This window comes from Prinia subflava, chromosome 3 (assembly GCF_021018805.1).
Source record: "Prinia subflava isolate CZ2003 ecotype Zambia chromosome 3, Cam_Psub_1.2, whole genome shotgun sequence".
Lineage (NCBI taxonomy): Eukaryota > Metazoa > Chordata > Aves > Passeriformes > Cisticolidae > Prinia > Prinia subflava.
The window spans coordinates 97,133,430-97,151,701 of NC_086249.1; the positions used below are offsets into that span (position 1 = coordinate 97,133,430).

Genomic DNA, 18,272 nt, shown 5'->3' on the forward strand with positions numbered 1-18,272 from the left:
CTTTAAGAAAAAAAATCTATAGATTATCACTTCCATAAAATTAAGTATCAAAGCACCCCTTACCATTACAGTAATTAAGAACATATGTGTTAATTTCTAAGCTATGTGTCTGTCAATGGTTTAAAATGTCTTCCATCAGTTTATTTCCAGTGGATAAGACAGAAAACACATCAGTAATTTCAGGCCCAGTTCCTGTCTGCAATGATTCCTGCACACCTTGAATGGTACAACACCTCCTTGAATTAATGCAAGAAGGAAACAGAAAGACCACAGAGGAATAAGTTTGGAGCAATCCAGGCTTGAAACTAAATTGGATTATTGCAAAGGGATGGAACAGAGATGTGTAAGATACCTTGGAAAAAAAAAGACCTAAGCAGAAGGAATGTTTTTAGCACCCCAGGCAACAAAGACCTGTATAGAAAATATCCCTCACAGTCCATAGGGAGGCCAAAATACAAAGCCAAGACCAAAACAGAACAAAAGATGCTCTTGCCAGGTAATGAAAAAACTACCAGTATTTTAGTAAGGGGGATAATAATATCAGCATCCCTATTATAACTTACAGAATTATTTTCTACCCTCCCAGACACCTCATAATCACCCATATATGTGGAATATCCTGACCTCAAACTCTGCACCTAGAGCTGGTGCATGCAGGGTATCAGTGAAATTTACTTTTCACTTCATTACCAAAACACTTGAGATGTGAGAGGCTTCAGTTCCAGCCAACTGTCTTGCCCAAGCCCCTCACAGAAATATAAATAGATGTTTAACTTTCAAAGGATTCAGACTGTGCTTTTTCTCTGCTGTTTTTTTAAGTTTTGAGATCATCTGTTTTATGTAATGTAGCTGCAAAAATATTGCCTCTGAGTTAGCTCTGCAATAATTCACTTTTGCTACAGCAATGATTGAGTAAACAGAAGCTTCTACCAGAGGCATTCTTTTCTATTATTTATTGTAATATTTTTTCATAATTTAATGAGAAAAAATTTAAAAGCAATATTTTCATCCTTTCATGTTAAATTAATTTACAGTGCTATAAGCCATAATGAAAACAGAGAAATCATCAGCAAAACAGCATGCTAATAAAGACAGATTTCTACAAAGTTTCTTAACTAAACTCATAAAATAATTTTTTCTATTTCTCTCAGGGCCAGCTTGTCTTTATTTGTTCCCAAGCATCAGGAAATGCAGTGAAAATTACATAACAATGAAAAAGATCAAACTACGTAAGAACATAGAAATTGAGAAAAAATATTTTAAGCCAATCTGATTTATATTAGCATATATTCTAAATATCTGCCCCCATCTGATTTGGAAATGTCAACCTCCAGCATTGTGTTGTAAATATCTTAGAAATAAACCCATAAAAATATTCAAATTAGTAAAATAGCCTCAAAAATGAAATAAAATTAATTAAATAATCTAAAACTAGATTAAAAATACCCATAGTTTCCTCTCCCTTTCCTCCATCTCACCCAAACGCCTGGGTGAAGAGTTTCTATCCCGAGTCAGTCACAATAAGTGTTGCCAATCTGTAAAATTCCTTTTGCTATCAACAGGGCTTGAGTCTCCCAGGACCAGGCTTAGTGCAAGGAATTTGTGGCTGTGGAAATGCAGCTGCGAGTTTGCTCCAAGGACACCACGCGGCGTTTCTGCTTCCGTGCCCTGATCACAGAGCTGGATTAAACCTGGTAATGATGCTGGTTCCACCCGAGGCACTGTGAGCCCCACAGCACCCAGGTGTATAGCTCAATATCTACCAGGAAAGACAAGATAACGAAACAACAAGTGTAACTTATAGCTCCCCTTGCAGAAATCACATTTTTTTTGGCGGTAATTCTCAGGCAGTGCTAACCCTCCATAGTATTCCACGTCTCACAAATCAAAGGTTACAATAAAATAACTTTTTTTTTCTTTTTCTTTTTTTTTTTTTTAAGCAAATCAACAAGCTGGGATTTAAGCACTCTGCAACTCTTACTTACGAGGCATAGAATTACAATATCCCAGTTAAAAAGAAAAAGAGATGATCCGTTCAGGCTAATGCACTGTTGTGACTGTAATAGGTGTAACATAAGTGAGAACAGGTTTATTTCATAGCTTTGATCTCACAGCTTCTAGCAGGTTTCCAGGTTCTGGAAAGAAAGGATTTGCCACTTCATTTATAGATCAGGGAAATACACTTTGATATAACCAGTACAAAAAGTAGCAGGACAACTGTAAGCTTTTCCCAGCAAAAGACCTTTGAAGTTCAACAATGAAATTAAGTGACTCAGTCTTCTGGGTTTTGTACTTAGTCCTCTAGAAAGTGTGCCTTATTCTTTTTTGTTGAACTATGAAGTAGTTGCCAAAAAAAAAAAAAAAAAAAAAAGGTCATTAAAATTTTGCCCAATCTAGCAGACTGAGGTAGAAATTAAAATTATGTAGGTTTAATATAGTAGACAATGTATGATATTTCTGAGGAGAATATAATTTATATATTTAATCTGTTTGATTACTAGTTGGTGCTTACATTTCCTCCATCAGCAAAATTCACCTACAAACTGTAATATCAGATTCAGATACAAGAAATTAATATTCTGGCATTAATAAAAAGAAGTTGCACAGTCTCTTTTTAAGGTAAATTCACTTATTTCACAACAATTTATCAGTGTAACCTGATATAAGTTCTTTTTGACAGACACTTTTTTTTTTCAATCAAGCTGCTATAAGTTATGAAGACTTCTAACATGGAAAAAATTACATAAAATAAGAAAACATAAATGTTCATCTTCAGAACTGATTAATACACATACTTATTAGTGCCTATGGCCTCTTTTGGTTTTCCATTATCTTTTCAACTACACAGACAGTACAGAGATGAAGATACTGATTTCAGTTTGAGTCCAGACATTTTCACTCTCATACCAACACTTCTGGTGACTCTTAATGCATAATATTAATTCCAACCTAAATAACAAGATGATAAGCAATGCATTATTTTTTCTGCTATAACTGTTCATAAATACTGTTCTGTTTTTGGTGTGTAATCTGGTCAGGTGAAAGCTGCTATTTCAGTGAGACAAAAATGGACAGCTAAATTCTGATCTCTCCTGCCATTTCTTCCAGCCTCTTCCTTCTACTCTGATACAGAAAAGTTACTCCCCACAGAAGGGTAAATATGAAATGTTATTGCAGGCACTTCAACCCATTTTATATGGAAAAGGAGCACAAAAGACTGAAAGCATTAACACTCTCCCACCTGGTGACAACAGAGACAAGACAAGCCAGAAAAACATCAGGCATAAACATTTCTCAGAGAGTCAGAGAAAATAACCCAAACTAATACCACTGCCTGAACACTTATGAGATGCTTGAGTGGGCAGGAGGATCAGCAGAAGACACAGCTTAAAACCTGGAGTGATCTGGCAGAAGAAATTTTCTAGATGTATTTTCACATATCTTCATAGTTATCTATGACTAAAGTCATGGTCATCATTTTGGGGAAAATTATCTTGGCAGTCTGAGTTTACATCTTTTTTCTCTTCTATTGCCTCATGGGCAATTGCATGATTTAGAAGCACACCTAGATGGAACTACAAACCCTTTACCGTGTAAAAGATCACCAAACGAAATGAAAAAAACCCACAAAACCCCCAGCACATTTACACACTCGAGAGAGAGAACACACATAAATTTTACACTGAGTTTAGGCAGGTAGTGTAGTCAGTGAGTTATTTAGCTACTTCTCCTAGGCTCTAAGCCAGAGAGGAATATTTTTCTCCAGGAGGAAAACAGTCCCAGCTTAGCTGGACTAAACTGCCCTCTGGAAGTGTTTCTCTCTTATCCTTGTCTGTGCAGAACTGGGAAGACAAGGAACTGCAACCAAGCTGAGCTCTGGCAAAATCTCCTGCAGCAAAACACATTCAGGAACAGCTCTTGGACATTTCTCCATGGTGTGAGGAGGTGCAAACACAGATGTTCTTGCACTGCTAGGGAGATGAAGAAAATGAGATAATTGCATTTGGCCAGCTGCATAACTTTCTAGATTCCACCAGCTCTTAGCAGGAACATAAACAGCTCACACACCAGTAACACATAAGAGTGGATATCAGAAGTTGACTCTACATCACCTGCAGTAAGAATTACAGTACAAACAGGTGGCAGATACACAACAAACTGGTTATGTGGCATCTAAATAATTCTAAGGCAGACAAAACACTGGAGAGAGGACAGTACTGCATTCCTATAATCTGGTTACTCAGTACATTAAACTGGATGCAAACAGCAGAGCTTATGTCTGCTTGCACCAGTGTTCACATCCTGCTAATTTCACCTACAGAAAATTCACATATCTGAAAAAATCACATAGCCCACAAAGTGAACAGATTATCTGTATAAGCCTAAACCCACATGAGAATATATATGAAGGATAATAGAATGTATATATAAATACAATGAATATGAAAGAACCTATGTAATAGAATTTCTGAGCTTATATCTGATTTCCAGTGTCAAAAGCTCTAAATAATGTCCCTCAATCTCACGATAAATAGCTCAACAGTGCTATATTAGGGTAGGCATCATAACATCAGATGACCTCCCCCCACATAAAAATATACATAAAATCAGTGAACTGACAACACAAAAATAACAGTTACAAACTCTAGAAAGAGTATTAAGTAGCATATATTTTCATTACATTATTAAACCTCTGAAAATGCACTTATTTAGTAATAATTTCAGAGAAGTTAACCCCAAATCTAGTTACATTTACTGAGACAAAATACACTAAAACTATGATAAGGAACTATAACTTCAGGCTAGATTTTCTGAATTCTCAAACAGCATGCATTTTAACCAAATGGAAAATCCTGAACACCAGTTTACAATCTCCTAACCATTTAATACAGCACTGCCACAACGAAGGACAAATGTCCCCTTCCAGAAAGTTACTGATGTTATCAGTGATAGCAGGTGATGAACCCACTGGAATCATTGCAAAACAGACTGACATCATAATTCTGTACTAATAGCCAAAAAAAGCCTTTGAATCCATATGTGGGGTAAATGGCAGTTTATGCAGTGAATATTGACAAAATGATATCATCCACTCAAGAGAGAAAACCTATGGAATCCAATGAAAAGAAATGATTCAAATGAAAAATGTGGCATGCAAGGATAAATTAACATGTGGAACCTTGTGCTGACAGAAGAGAATCAAATTCTTGTCAGCAACTGAAAGAAAGGAAGTCTAAACTTCTGACAGAAAATGAAATGGGACACTTGGTAGAGAAAAGTTCTTTTGCCAAACATTGTCAGTTTAGATAGTGGGAGTTGCTACAGTAAACAGCTGCTGCACAGTGCATATACAGAACAGCTAGTATTGTGAAAAAAGTGTAAATTCACATGCAGAAAACCTGTGACGTGGCAGATATACTCATAAAAAGGGAAATTTGGAGGCACTTCTTAAAACACAACTATTTTCCCCAGTACTATCTAAAAACCTTTCACAAAGCCAGTATAACTTTTCTCTGAAAATTATTTGTACTTTTATTTTATTCCTTTTTTGTATTCTTTGTAGGTCACTGACTTCTTACATATTCAGGAAGATATCTGCCCTAAGTCAAAATTAATACTTTTCCTCAGTTATGCACTGTACAATTTATCCCTTTTATATTAACATGTTAATAATCACAATACAATATTTTTTTCTTTTTACCTGCCTTGGGAAAATACACATTTGCTCTCACAAATGAAATATTATGTGCTCTTTAGCCAAGTGCATTGAGCAGTCTGGTAGGAGGCATAATTGCATAAGGCACAGATACCCTTCTAAATTCATCATCAGAATATATTAAAGGCTACCACTGGGTTTTTGCCTAGTTTTTACTGATTATTCACTTTTCAGATAAATATGCTATAAGCAATACCAAGTGAATAGAAGAATTAAGTGGCAGATTAGACCGTACTAGTAAATAATGATGGTCACAGGAAGGTGGAATGGCAGAATTATTCAAAGTTCTGGTAACTACTCAGTCCAATTCCTGTCCCCTCTAATTGATGGGCTACAGTGAAACAGGATATAGACTTAGAAAGATTGGGAAAAAGTCCATCCACCCCCTTCTTTGGATGGGGGAGAGCCTGTTTTACACAAAGAGTGATGAGGCATCCTATAGAAACGATAAGGCCAGGAGAAAATGCAGGAACTGGAACTTGCTCAGAATAATGGCAAACCATCTCATCCCTTCTATTCCATTTCTACTTGAGATTTTTCCATGCCCTCCTCTAATCTTACTCAACACAACAGAACCTCAGACTTCATGCTACAAACGCTTTTCCAATCTAATCTGTGTTTGAAACCCTGTGTTTAAAGCTGGTAGGGTTTGAATGCTGATCTACAAATGAAAAATTAGGACCATCCCTCTGGTGTGCTCAATAAACTTTTACAGAGGAAATACATAATTCAACCAAGTGAGAATATACTAGAGTATTTAGTACATTTGAAAAATGGGATTTTACTTCTGCTATGATTATGAGAAAATATGCAAATGAGAAATTAAAAGAAGACATTTCTGTTATTTGGAAATACTTAATATGTGAGATTTCTGACAATTGAGAGCTGTTTATTTTCACGACATTAAGTTCTAAGAGTTCTCACATCTCATTCTTGTACCAGAGTACTAGGTATTTTGATAAAACAATCCTTTACCTCCCAAAAGAAAATCAGTGCTGATAAGGGTTTTTTCTTCTAAGTTCAGAAAAAGGGAGGGCAGAAGCAGAATTGTCCTGGGGTGACACACATTAATGTATCAACTCATAGGCAAGCTGCAGCAGCAATACATTTCTTTTTTTGTGATACACATCATCCAGACAAAACAAACTGAAATATAATACTTGACAAAAAGTAGTGACATCTGTCTGGTTTATTGCTGATTTCTGACCAATTCTCTTTGATATCTAGCTAAGAAGAACAGTTTTATTATCCCCATCCCTGCTGAGAATCAGCACCTGAATCTGCTGTGGAAGTATTCAGTATTTGATATTTGCTCTTAACAAAGGAACATTAATCTCCTTCCTTGTGGCTGCTAATTACAATACTGAAAAATTCTTCAAATGTGTTTTCAGAGTAATATTAACCAATATTTCAAAAAATTCAGTCTGAGGAAAAAAATCACTCTGAGATGCTAACTAGCTCTTTCTGCAATAAGGTTGTAAGAGCACCTGTTTTACAGCTCAAGATTTTAGAATTTCTCTTCTATTACTCAGTGGAATAAGATGGCACTGACAGTTGCTGTTCTATTCCAGGTAGTGTAGAACAGATTTTATTTTAGAATTGGCAACAAGTTAGTATAAAAGGCAAATATGGAAAATTAAACTTTTTAAAAAAACAAGTAAGAGAAGAAGTTTATATATTATTTTTAAAGTTTTCAGGGAACAATTGTAAGCAGAAGTAACTGAAAAAGTGTTTCAGTATGGAGAGTGACAAAGTGTTTCAGAACAGAGAATGGAAGTACCTGAAAATTAATTAATATTTTTTAGTAAATTCAATTGAAATGAGCAAGAATGTTACAGATACATTGTCTTTTCTATTTCAGTGAGATTCATCATCTAATGCATAGATCATGGCACAAAATGAACTGTGCTTGACAATTATATATCAATTATATTTGAAATAAATTTGGAAACAATGTCTTATCTCTCAAAGAACTATCCTGATAAGTAATTGAGAAGTGTCAGGAATATCTGCCTCAGCTTTTTACTACTGTAAAAAACAGCTGCCTGGACACCTTAAAAACAAGTGAGCACCTTTGAAGTATTGACAGGAATAGAAGAGACAACAAGAGTATCGTATCTGCTGTTAATGTCCCTTGTTTTAGATAAAAAAATCACTGTGAGCAAATAAGGGTACTGCCCATACTGCATATTCTGAGGTATAACTTGAGGCACTGCACATTTTTCATATTATGAGCAGCAAAACTCCTGCCTCTAATGGAAAACTACTTAGGTTATAGGCTAAGTGAGCATGAAGGTGGCAATAAAAATAAATCTGCTATGTATTTCATGCCAAAGTATTAACTTTGCTTCATTTATCATATTCTGGCATACTTTTAGTCACGTCTATACCACCAATAGTTTGTCAGTCATCATAGATTATTTCAGAAGCATTTTGTAAGCTGTGTATATAGTACAAAAGCATTCTCCAGTTACTGTTTACCTAGGTGTCACATGCAGCATTCTTCATCAGATTTCAGTGAAAAAGTCTGTGATTACATTCATCTACAGGCTTAATATTAACTGATTGCATTCATAAAGCAACAGGATAAATCCACACTAGCTTCAAAATTGTATCTAATATCACATAAACTGCATAGTGTCACATACGATTATTGCTAAAAAGACAGGAAAGTACTTCATACAATCATAGAATTCTTAAGGTTGGAAAAAACCTCAAAAATAGGTCCAACCATTAACCTAACACTAGGTCCCAAAGTGACATGGGATCCAGGGATTGTGACTCAACTACTTCCCTGAGAAGCCAGTGCTTGTTCCAACATTTGACAACTTTTACTATGAGAAAATTTTTCCTAATACCTACTGTAGGCTGCCCATGCACAACTTGAGGCCATTTTCTCTTATGAGGAGACCAGCTCCCATCTCGCTACAACCTCCTTTCGAGCTGAAAGCCTGAACCTCTTTTTCTGCAGGCCAGACACCCCAGGTCCCTCAGTCCCTCCTCAGAAAGCAGGACTGGCCCCAGCGCTGAGCCCTGGGTGCCACCCCGGTGTCTGTCCCCAGCTGGGTGTGCCACATTCCCCACCCCTCCCTGGGGCTGGCCCCACAGCCAGGGTTTTACCCAGCTAAGAGCACACCATCCAAGCCATGAGCAGCTGGTTTCTCGAGAAGAATGCTGTGGAAGTTCTCATCCACAAAATCCAGGAACCTCCTAGATTGCCTCCTCTCTGCTGTGTTTCTGCATTTCCAGAGGACATCGGGTAAGTTGAAGTTCCCCATGAGAAAAAGGACTAGTGAGACTTCACCCATTTGCTTACAGAATACTTCACATCTCTCTTCATCCTGGTGGGGGATCTGTAACAGGCTCCTACCAGAATATCTGCCTTGTTGGCCTTCCCCTGATTTTTAACCATAAACACTCAACCCTGTTGTCACTAGCCTCAAGCTCTAGACAGTCAAAACAAACACTCCCTCCCATACAGGGCTGTCAGACCACCTCTCCTTCCTTGCCAGTCTCTTCTAAGAAATTTATAGCCATCCACTGCACACTCCAGGCATGCAAGTCATCCCACCATATCTCTGTGATGGCAACTGTGCCATGGTTTTCCAGCTGCCCAGTGGGTTCCAGCTCCTCCTGTTGTTTGTCCCCGCTGTGTGCAATAGTGCAGGTGGACTTTAGGCTATTGATCCCCCCACCTTTCTGCAGGGAGAACCCCTAATTCCAGTACAACCATTCTCAGGTGTCGAACTCATCAATAACTCTTGTATCTTTGCAGCCACATGGATGTCCAGCCCCTGCCTCCACTGAGTTGTCAGACCAAAGGACCTCACTAGCACACCATCCCCCAAACATGCTCTCCCCAGGCTTATCTCAAGTGAGCCTGGTTTTATATATCTCCCTTCCAATCCAGTTTACTCTTCACTAAACCCTGATAACTCCTGTGCAAAGATCCTTTTCCCCTTTTGGGACAGGTGTACCCCATCTGTCACCAGCAGACCTGGTGTCGTGTAAACCAACCCACGATTATAATTAACACAGCTGAGAGTTCGTGTAACTAGAAGTATGAAAGTAGAAACTGAAATTAATTTTCATCTCCCTCATATGGTTACTTAACAAACCAGGCCTCATGAGGACACATGATGTATTTCAACTCGAAAAAAAAAGCAGCAGCACATAATTACACAACTCCTTGGAGTAATGGGTTTGTATCCTTGAAAATTCTCCAGAAAGTATTCTGTCTAACTATTACACTGCTGTCAGTGCAGACAAATGATGCATGCAAATACATGCTTGTACAAACAAACAGGGTGTTTATAATGCAACATTTTAATATAATTACATCACTGGGTAATTAGAATGTGCAGTTATATAAGTCTCACCTTTCTCCTTCTGCTACTGAATGAACTGCTAACTACTGAGGAAAGATTAATCTTTATTAGTGACAATTGAGTTAATGGTTTCTGGACATGAAAAGGATAACAAATGCCTAAAACCTGAGATTGTCCTAGACAAGCAACTGCTGCTATATAAAAAGTTTCCGTACAGCAAGTCATTATTTTCCTAATTGTTTAAAGAAATAAGAATAAGGTTTGAGAGCGTAAAGCAGAAAACCAATAGATCACTAAAACTGAGATAAACATGTGTAGTGACAAGGATACAAAATTACTACTGAATTCAGAAACTTAGGTTTTTTCATTATTTTTGTAGAAAACTATTTATCAAAACACTGGTTTATACCTAGTGGTTAAAATATCAGTTAAAACAGAATCATAACATTTCAAGAATCCTAGTGACTATTTTCACATTTCAAGAGTCCTAGTGACTCTTTTCACATTGTGCAATTCTATGGAACTGCATAAAGACCAAGACAGAGACTGCAGATATAAATCCATTTGTTAGATTTGACCATAACTTCTATGTATTCTAATAAACCCAGGGAGTCAAAGTTTCTTTCCAAAGACTCATGAGACACTGATCTTTAACTAGAAAGCACCATTTTCTTTTACTTCCTAGGATCTGAATTCAGCCTGGTTGGTGAGAGAAGGAAAAAATTTAAAAAAAGACTTCACGTGGAAAAAAAAAAAAAAAAAAGTTGGAAAATTGTATTTGAATATGTCTGTTGTGTTATATGTGCAATTTACATAGTGAGTTTCTTGGACTATAGTCATTGCCTTATGTGTTATGTAGGGTAAGCATATTTCTGACCCACAATACAGAATTTAAAAAAAGGCTTATCACTATTTATGTTTTATGTGGCTGATTGTATGGATCAGCGAGCAAAAACCTCTTTCCACAAAGAACATAAATACATACTTCTGAGACTTCTGTGACTTAGTAAAGCTCCTTTTTGTCTGAATCTTTTATATGCATAAATTGTGTGCAAACTACACATTTGTGTCATGTTTTTGCTTTTCAGCTTTACACATCAAAGTGAATTGTGAGAGAGAACCCCCATACGCAGGGTGTGAAGCCTGAAAGAATCAATGCAGCAATACCTGAGAAACAGAATGAAAAGCCATACTCTCTTTCCTCATCATTCAGCTGGCATCACAAACTTGTTCTATTGGTAAAACTGTGCTTCATTACCAATTTTTTAGCAAACAGATAGACAATATTTGCACCACTATCAGGAAGCTGTACCTGTTTGAACAAAAAGCTTTCACAATAAAGATTTGATACATTGAGAGCACTGGGTTATGACTACTGCAAATATGGGTGCATCATAATAAATGAATTTATTTTACAGCTAAGAATTCTTGAACAACTATATAAATTTACTGTTTCTTTTTTTAATCACTTACAACTAAATTTTTCACAGTATATTTTTCATCAGTAAATAAACTAAGGCATAGAGTATCCAGTGCCTTAATTCTCCAGTTTTGAACTTCCTGTCAACATCAAAATCATGCGCTATGAGTGAATACAAGAAATTTCTTCACTGAAAAGGTCACTGAGCTTTGGGAGAGGCTGCCCAGGGCAGTGGCTGAGTCACCATCCCTGGAGCTACTAAAAGAGGAGTGGATGTGGCACTTGAGGACATGGTTTAGTGATGGCCTTGGCAGTTCTGGGTTAATGGTTGACTTAATGATCTTAAAGGTCTTTTCCAACCTAAACTATTATATGATTCTATCAATACAGGAATAAAGGGTCCTGCGTTCCAAACAGCCAATAAACCTCAAATTTAAGAAATTTAAGACCTCAAGAAGACATGTCTGCATTCCTCTCAATAACTGTAGTGAAGAAAACACAATGGAGTATAACAACATAGTTCAACAGCACCATCTCAACTAATTAATTTTCTTTCTATCTCTCTTTAAGATGTTTTTTCCCCAGAGAAAAATAACTGTATGAGAACTGTCCAGGCATTTACTATGAAAATTTGCATCGTTATCTCTTTTTATTACCGCAACGGAGCGTGTTGACAATAGCCGACCAAATTACCATTTCTCATGTATTTGAAAGTAATGGAGAAAAACTAATTCAGTTAAGCTACAAAGAATAAACTTGATGCAAATTATATAACTTCTATACATATCAGATATGCCTGATAAAATCTCATGTTTGTCAAATGCCTCTATACTGAAGTGCTTGGCTTACCTGCCACTGTTTCATGAGGTCCCGAACCATTTTGGCATCCTCTAGTGTCTTTTCTTTGTGTGTAGCATCCTGCAGGACATTTGCAGTTGTCTCAGCTTCTGTAAGCCAAGCAAGGAACTTTTCGAGATCCAGGTAGAATTGCTGCAGCATTCTTAGGGCTGATTCCAGAGCTGCTTCACGTTCACAAACCCTGCACAAATACAAATAATTAAATACAGCACTCTTTGGAAGAAAACAAATCTCAATCATTAAATCAAAATATAACAAGGACACACTAAATATTTTTCATGTACCTTGGTAGTTTTGCTGATACATTAGCTACAGAACTTGTACCATATGTTTGGCAGGTAGGGTTCTTTTTTATATTTTCACCTGAGAAGTAGTAAGTGCAATCCATTGATACAAAACTAAGCAAAGGCACTGCTTTCAAATTCCTATGCCTAAAATATGCACAATTGAAATTCAGAAGTAATTCCTTGGTTTGTTTCAATAAAAGATTCTTTTCTTACACTACAGTGGAAATATTTGTTTATTTTTAGAACTCACAAAATAGTTCCAGACCACTGCATGATATGATAAACTCGATGATTGATTTTCATGACTTGAAACATTTGGAAATTGTGTTCAACACCTTAAACCCTTACAACACTAAAATTTGTGGTGGGCTTTGTGGTTTCTTCTTTTTTTAATTATTATTTTATTTTCAATTTGAATGTGATAAAAATCAAAGATGATCTATACAATTTTTAAAGACAAAGACTATCTTATCCTTGGAGAAGGTGTAACTCAGATTAGGAAAGAACAGTAAAGATCTCAGCAACTGTGGTGCTGAAAAAACCACACAAATCTGTCAAGGTTACTCACCTATTGTATTACATGCATATTTGTTTAACATCAACACAATACCTAAATAATTTTTTAAGTTCTGAAAATACCTAGTGAGGTCATTTGATAATGTGCATCACTTCAAGTGGAATGAAGGCACTTTGATGCACACCTATGTTAAGTCTACACATCTGGGGTGGTCTTTGCATATCTCAATAGATTTCCTGCCTAGGTATTTAGGGGGAGACTAGGATCCTAGATTCTAACAGACATAATTTCTCAAGTTGTAATTAATCAGAAGAGGTAATGAAATTTCCAAGTGATGATCTCTCTTTCTAATCCTGTTTCCTGTCATGAAGTGATTGTACTCCTTGGTAAGTAATGATATCACCCTAAACCACAGTTCACTGATGGAAGTGAGAAAAGAAAAAACAAACCAAACTCTTCCACAAAAAGTTTTGCCAAGCAGCACTGACTTAACATGTTTTTTGACGAGCATATAGTTAAATTGCAGCAGAGAATAGTAAGAACAGAAAAAGTCAGTCAGAATACAGGCAAGGACAACCATTACAGGAAAAAAATACCCTCCCTGAGAGACTAATGTCACATGAACTGCCGTATTTCTATTATATTTTTAATCCTTTGACATCTTATTTGCTTTTCCCAAACATTTTGTTAAAAGAAAGAGTTATTTTTCATTCAAAAAACTGAGAAAGCAATTGACAGCCTCCCTACAAACTCATCCATCTTTTTTTTTTTTCTTTTTTTTTTTTTTTAAGCTTAAAAATGGACTTGATTTTCACCTCAGTTGCACCTGTTGCCACCTACAGGAACCCTCCACATCGTGGCACTGCTTAGCCTGAATTAGGCTGTGTCCCCGGGGGACTGTCAGTGGGAAACTCTCCTGTCCCAGCTTTATTCTACGTGGGCATAAACACGGCTTGTGGTTAGGTGACTCTTGAAACTTAAAATAACTGCAAGGAAAGAATTTTTTGTTCTTTTTCTAAACTAGAGAATAATTACATAGAAATGACAACTAAATATACTAGGAATATACATTAAAAGATAATAAGACACGGAAAATCTTTTACCTGGAAAACACTGTATTGACCTATTTACCACTTTTAGCTCAAAACCAGCATTACATTTATTCAACACTACTTGGAAATGGAATACAATTGCATGAACTAAATGTACTTTTTTCCAGTTCTTCAGACCACAATTCTAAGATATGCTTTATAGCATTGGTCGAATTCAATTTACAGCATGCAGCATGGTAGTTAAAAGCCTTTGCAGAAACACATAAAGCATTTTTCTCCTCGTGCAGTTCCTTCATAACATGAAAGGCACATTTTTAACTTCTGTACACCTGGATTCCTATAAATACACAGCAATACTCTAATAATAACATTCTGCAAATACACAGTGAGGTTTTAAAAAATAAACCAACACAAGCACAAATATGAAAAAGATATCCAAAGGGAGAGCAATTTGAAAGATTACTCAAAGTCAGAATTTGTGTTTTAGAGAAACTCTCAGACTTCATGAAAAAAAATATAGCATTTTATTGATCTGGGCAAAGAATGAAGTTTTATCATGAAGAATCTTCTGGCACTTCCACGATGCACAGAAATCTTATGGCACATAATTCTTTCAGTCGACAGAAATGTGTTTCTTATCTATAAGCATACTAATACATCCACTAGAAAATATGTAGTACTTTGCATTTTAAATTTTGGTACAGCTAACAGCAATAAACATTCAGCTACACTGGTTGTTCTGCAGTATATCAATAACTTCACTCTACCTGGCTTCCTCACTACAAAAGTATGAACCTAGAATGAGAAAAGAAGGTCCAAACATGAAGAGTAAAACTGAGCATCAAATCCAGCATCTGATAAATTGCACAGAATCATAAGGGTTAAAGAAATATAAATATTGAACAAGATATTATTGCATAAAACCAAAATAAAGATGCTTTCTATTTAGTTTGTATTATCCAGGTATGTTTAATTTCATAGTGAGTGCAAACAGTAAGAAAATAACATGAAGTAACCAGAACTACATTTTAGTGTAAATGGAAAACTACACAGTACAAACACTGCAGCATACTCCTAAAATATTAAAAGATAATTTAAAAAAAATATTTTAATGGGATAATCATGATTTAATCTGTTATACTATGATACAAAAAATAAATACAGAATGTATAACCAAAAGGTTCTTATTCAAGGAAGAAACACTAAAGGTGGGATTCATATAATTTTCATCTAGACACCCAGAGGACAAGCAAACTGCACCCCCTCTATCAAACATGGACACAGCATTTCTGGAACTCAGTTTCTCTTCCCTTTTGTACCAGATCTGTTGTACCAGATCAAGGTCAGAGTAAACTATTTCTCCTGACTACAACAGTAAATCACCTATAACTTAGACAATTTTAATTTTACACAAGCTTTAAAAATTTTAATGTCTAAAAGTAGGCAAGCTGGTCCTAAATTTGATTTTTAGGAACTAGTAGCATCAACTAGAGCATTTCACCAACTCTAGTTGTTGTATGAGCTTTGTTGCAGAACAGGAGTTATGATGCTCTTTTAAGTATGTGTCAGCTGAAGGCTTTGAGTTGAGGGGATAATGGTGGCATGTGAGGGGACGTGAATCAAGCAATGTGTGAACATTTATACTGCCAGGAGGATTTTTTAAAGGTTGGAAAAAAAATCCACACAAAAGTAAAGTTACCAGCCCCTGTTTCAGGACATTGCTGTCGTGGTGAGAACTTTTAAAGCTAACATTTTTTAACATAGCAGTACACAAATGTTCATGAAGAAAAGGAGGGGAAAATTCAGTTATCTTCTCGTGCTGCGACTCTGTGATTGAAATTACTGCAGGACTGGTTTACTCAGCACTACCTAATCCCATACAACACAAGGAATGCAGTGTTTGTAGAGGCTCTGCAAGGGTGAATACCAGATTTTTCTTCAACTGTAGTGTTTGCTACATAATTTGGAAGGAATCATCCACATTTTATGAGTATCTGTGATTTCAAATTGCAATGCTTATTCACAGTACGAGATACATTGGGAGGGTCAGTGTGTGAATTATCCTCTGAGATGCTCAGATAACAGGACACGTGGTAAGTACAGAGCACGAACACATTTCTGTTCCCCAGGTATTTCTTTAAGAGCAATAAAAGTAAAGCAACTCTGTATCATTCAGTGTTCAATACATCACTAAATCACGCTTGCGTCTGCAGACCGTAGTGATCTAAATTTATCTCAGTGAGATATAAAATAAAATATCCTGGACTACTGGATGACAAAGCATCAGGAAATGGTTTTACTTCTATAGTTCATGCTGCTCTCTCTATAATTGTATTTTCTCTTTCCTAACAGTACAGTTTCACAAAATAATAAAAAAATATTAAAAGTCACCTGAATTTCCTATATTTAGCCAACTATCACAGAGAATTTGAACTACAGGCAACTTCCTGTTAATGCTGGAAAAAAGTTACACCTTTTTCATGAGGTTTATATTCCTTTTACCAATATGAAAAAGGAACAATTGCAAAACTTTGTTGGAATATTTAATTTTTACAACTAAATAAATTTAAGCTTTCACTGGTGATTCTTCTTCAGCTGCTTTAACTTGGACTGATAAAGAACCCATCATAGAGGCAGAATAATTTAACCTCAGATAAAGTTGGAACACAAAGAGATATCACTGATATGAAAATTAAATTCTTAAAATAACTATTATTGATAAAATTTTGAAATTCAAATTCAAAAGAAATCATATTCATTAAGAGGAACTTTCTTTCAGAATCTAGGTACTATATTCTACAGTGCCAGTTAAAGTTATTAATACATGCTAGTAAGTGATGAATGTGCAGATTAACTCTGGAATGCCTGATACTACATTCAGTGAGGGAAAGCTATGTTGAGGCAGCATTTTAAGTGTTGCTTCCCTGTGTTTCTCTGGATGTTAACTAGCTTAACACCACTGGAAGGGACACACAGGATTTTTCCAGTAACACTCCTGCATAAAGGTGCCTTTTACTTTGACCATCTGAACAGAGGTACTAGGTTTTGTCTGCTGTTGATCACTGGCATGTGGATATAATTTTTTTGAGTGATCTTTATATATGCAAACTTATGTCCTACTATCATTATTTTGTCTGGCCTGTTGGAAAACGTTCTTAACCACATCAATCCTACAGTACTGGAGATTGCTCACCTGTGTACAACTCAACCTCTGAAATAATTTTGTTGCAAGAAAGTCTCAAATTGTAACAAAACTTAGCTACAATATCAGCATCCAAACCATTTGAGAACCAGCGTTCACATGTAGCTGACATATCCACAGGCCCTTATCCTCTCACTATTCTGAGTGAGCAAGCAGGAAAGCTTTGGTGCACTGGTACAGAATTTTGTACTCTGAAGACAGGTGTGGGAATTGGCTGCGTATCAGTCATCAGGTCTGAGCAATTGTATTGTGCATCACTTGGCTCTCTTGGGTTCTCTTACTCTCTCCCCCTCTCCTTATAGCTACAATTAATATTAATATTAGTAGCATATTTAATAAAATTCACACCACCCCCTCCCTGCCAATTATTAAATTGTTCTTCTCTCAACCCAGGAGATTTAGTTTTTCTTTGCAATTCTTCTCCCTGCCTGTAGGGAAGGGAGCAAGTGGTACTGAGTTCCTGGCTGTGGTTAAACCTCAGTGGTGCAGTAGTTCTCTCTGCCTTACTTTAATTTCTCAACAACTTGATCTACTGCCTGAGAGATGACTCGGTGTCCTCAGATAAGCTGAAGAGCATCTCTGTCTTGGCTGCACTATCCATACTCATAACAAACTAATAACCAGTGATATAATTTTAAATTCCAGATGTAGTTGGGCATACAGAGAGATTAAGTGCAACAGCTGGTCCAAAATAAACACACAATGCAGCTCTCTGCTGATCCTCTTTACATCTGCAGGAAGGAAGAACAAAAAGCCCTCAATGTCCCCATGCTCTGACTGGAACTCAGAATGTCTTCATACGGACAAAGTAATGCTCTTTCCCTGGCCATTTTCCTAAATGATGACACTTTCTTCATTTCTTTCTCATGAAAATTAGAACATTCTAAAACAT

General features: G+C 36.3%; 1 protein-coding gene across 2 annotated transcripts in view; it reads right to left on the bottom strand.

Annotated features, from left to right (window-relative positions):
* The window catches only part of DMD (dystrophin), a 978,378-nt gene that overhangs the window by 225,591 nt on the left and 734,515 nt on the right, over positions 1–18,272 (bottom strand). For both annotated transcript variants that reach the window (XM_063392999.1, XM_063392994.1), the window contains one exon: positions 12,314–12,503. In XM_063392999.1, the coding sequence (XP_063249069.1) occupies positions 12,314–12,503 (190 nt within the window). The remainder of the gene's footprint in view (positions 1–12,313; positions 12,504–18,272) is intronic.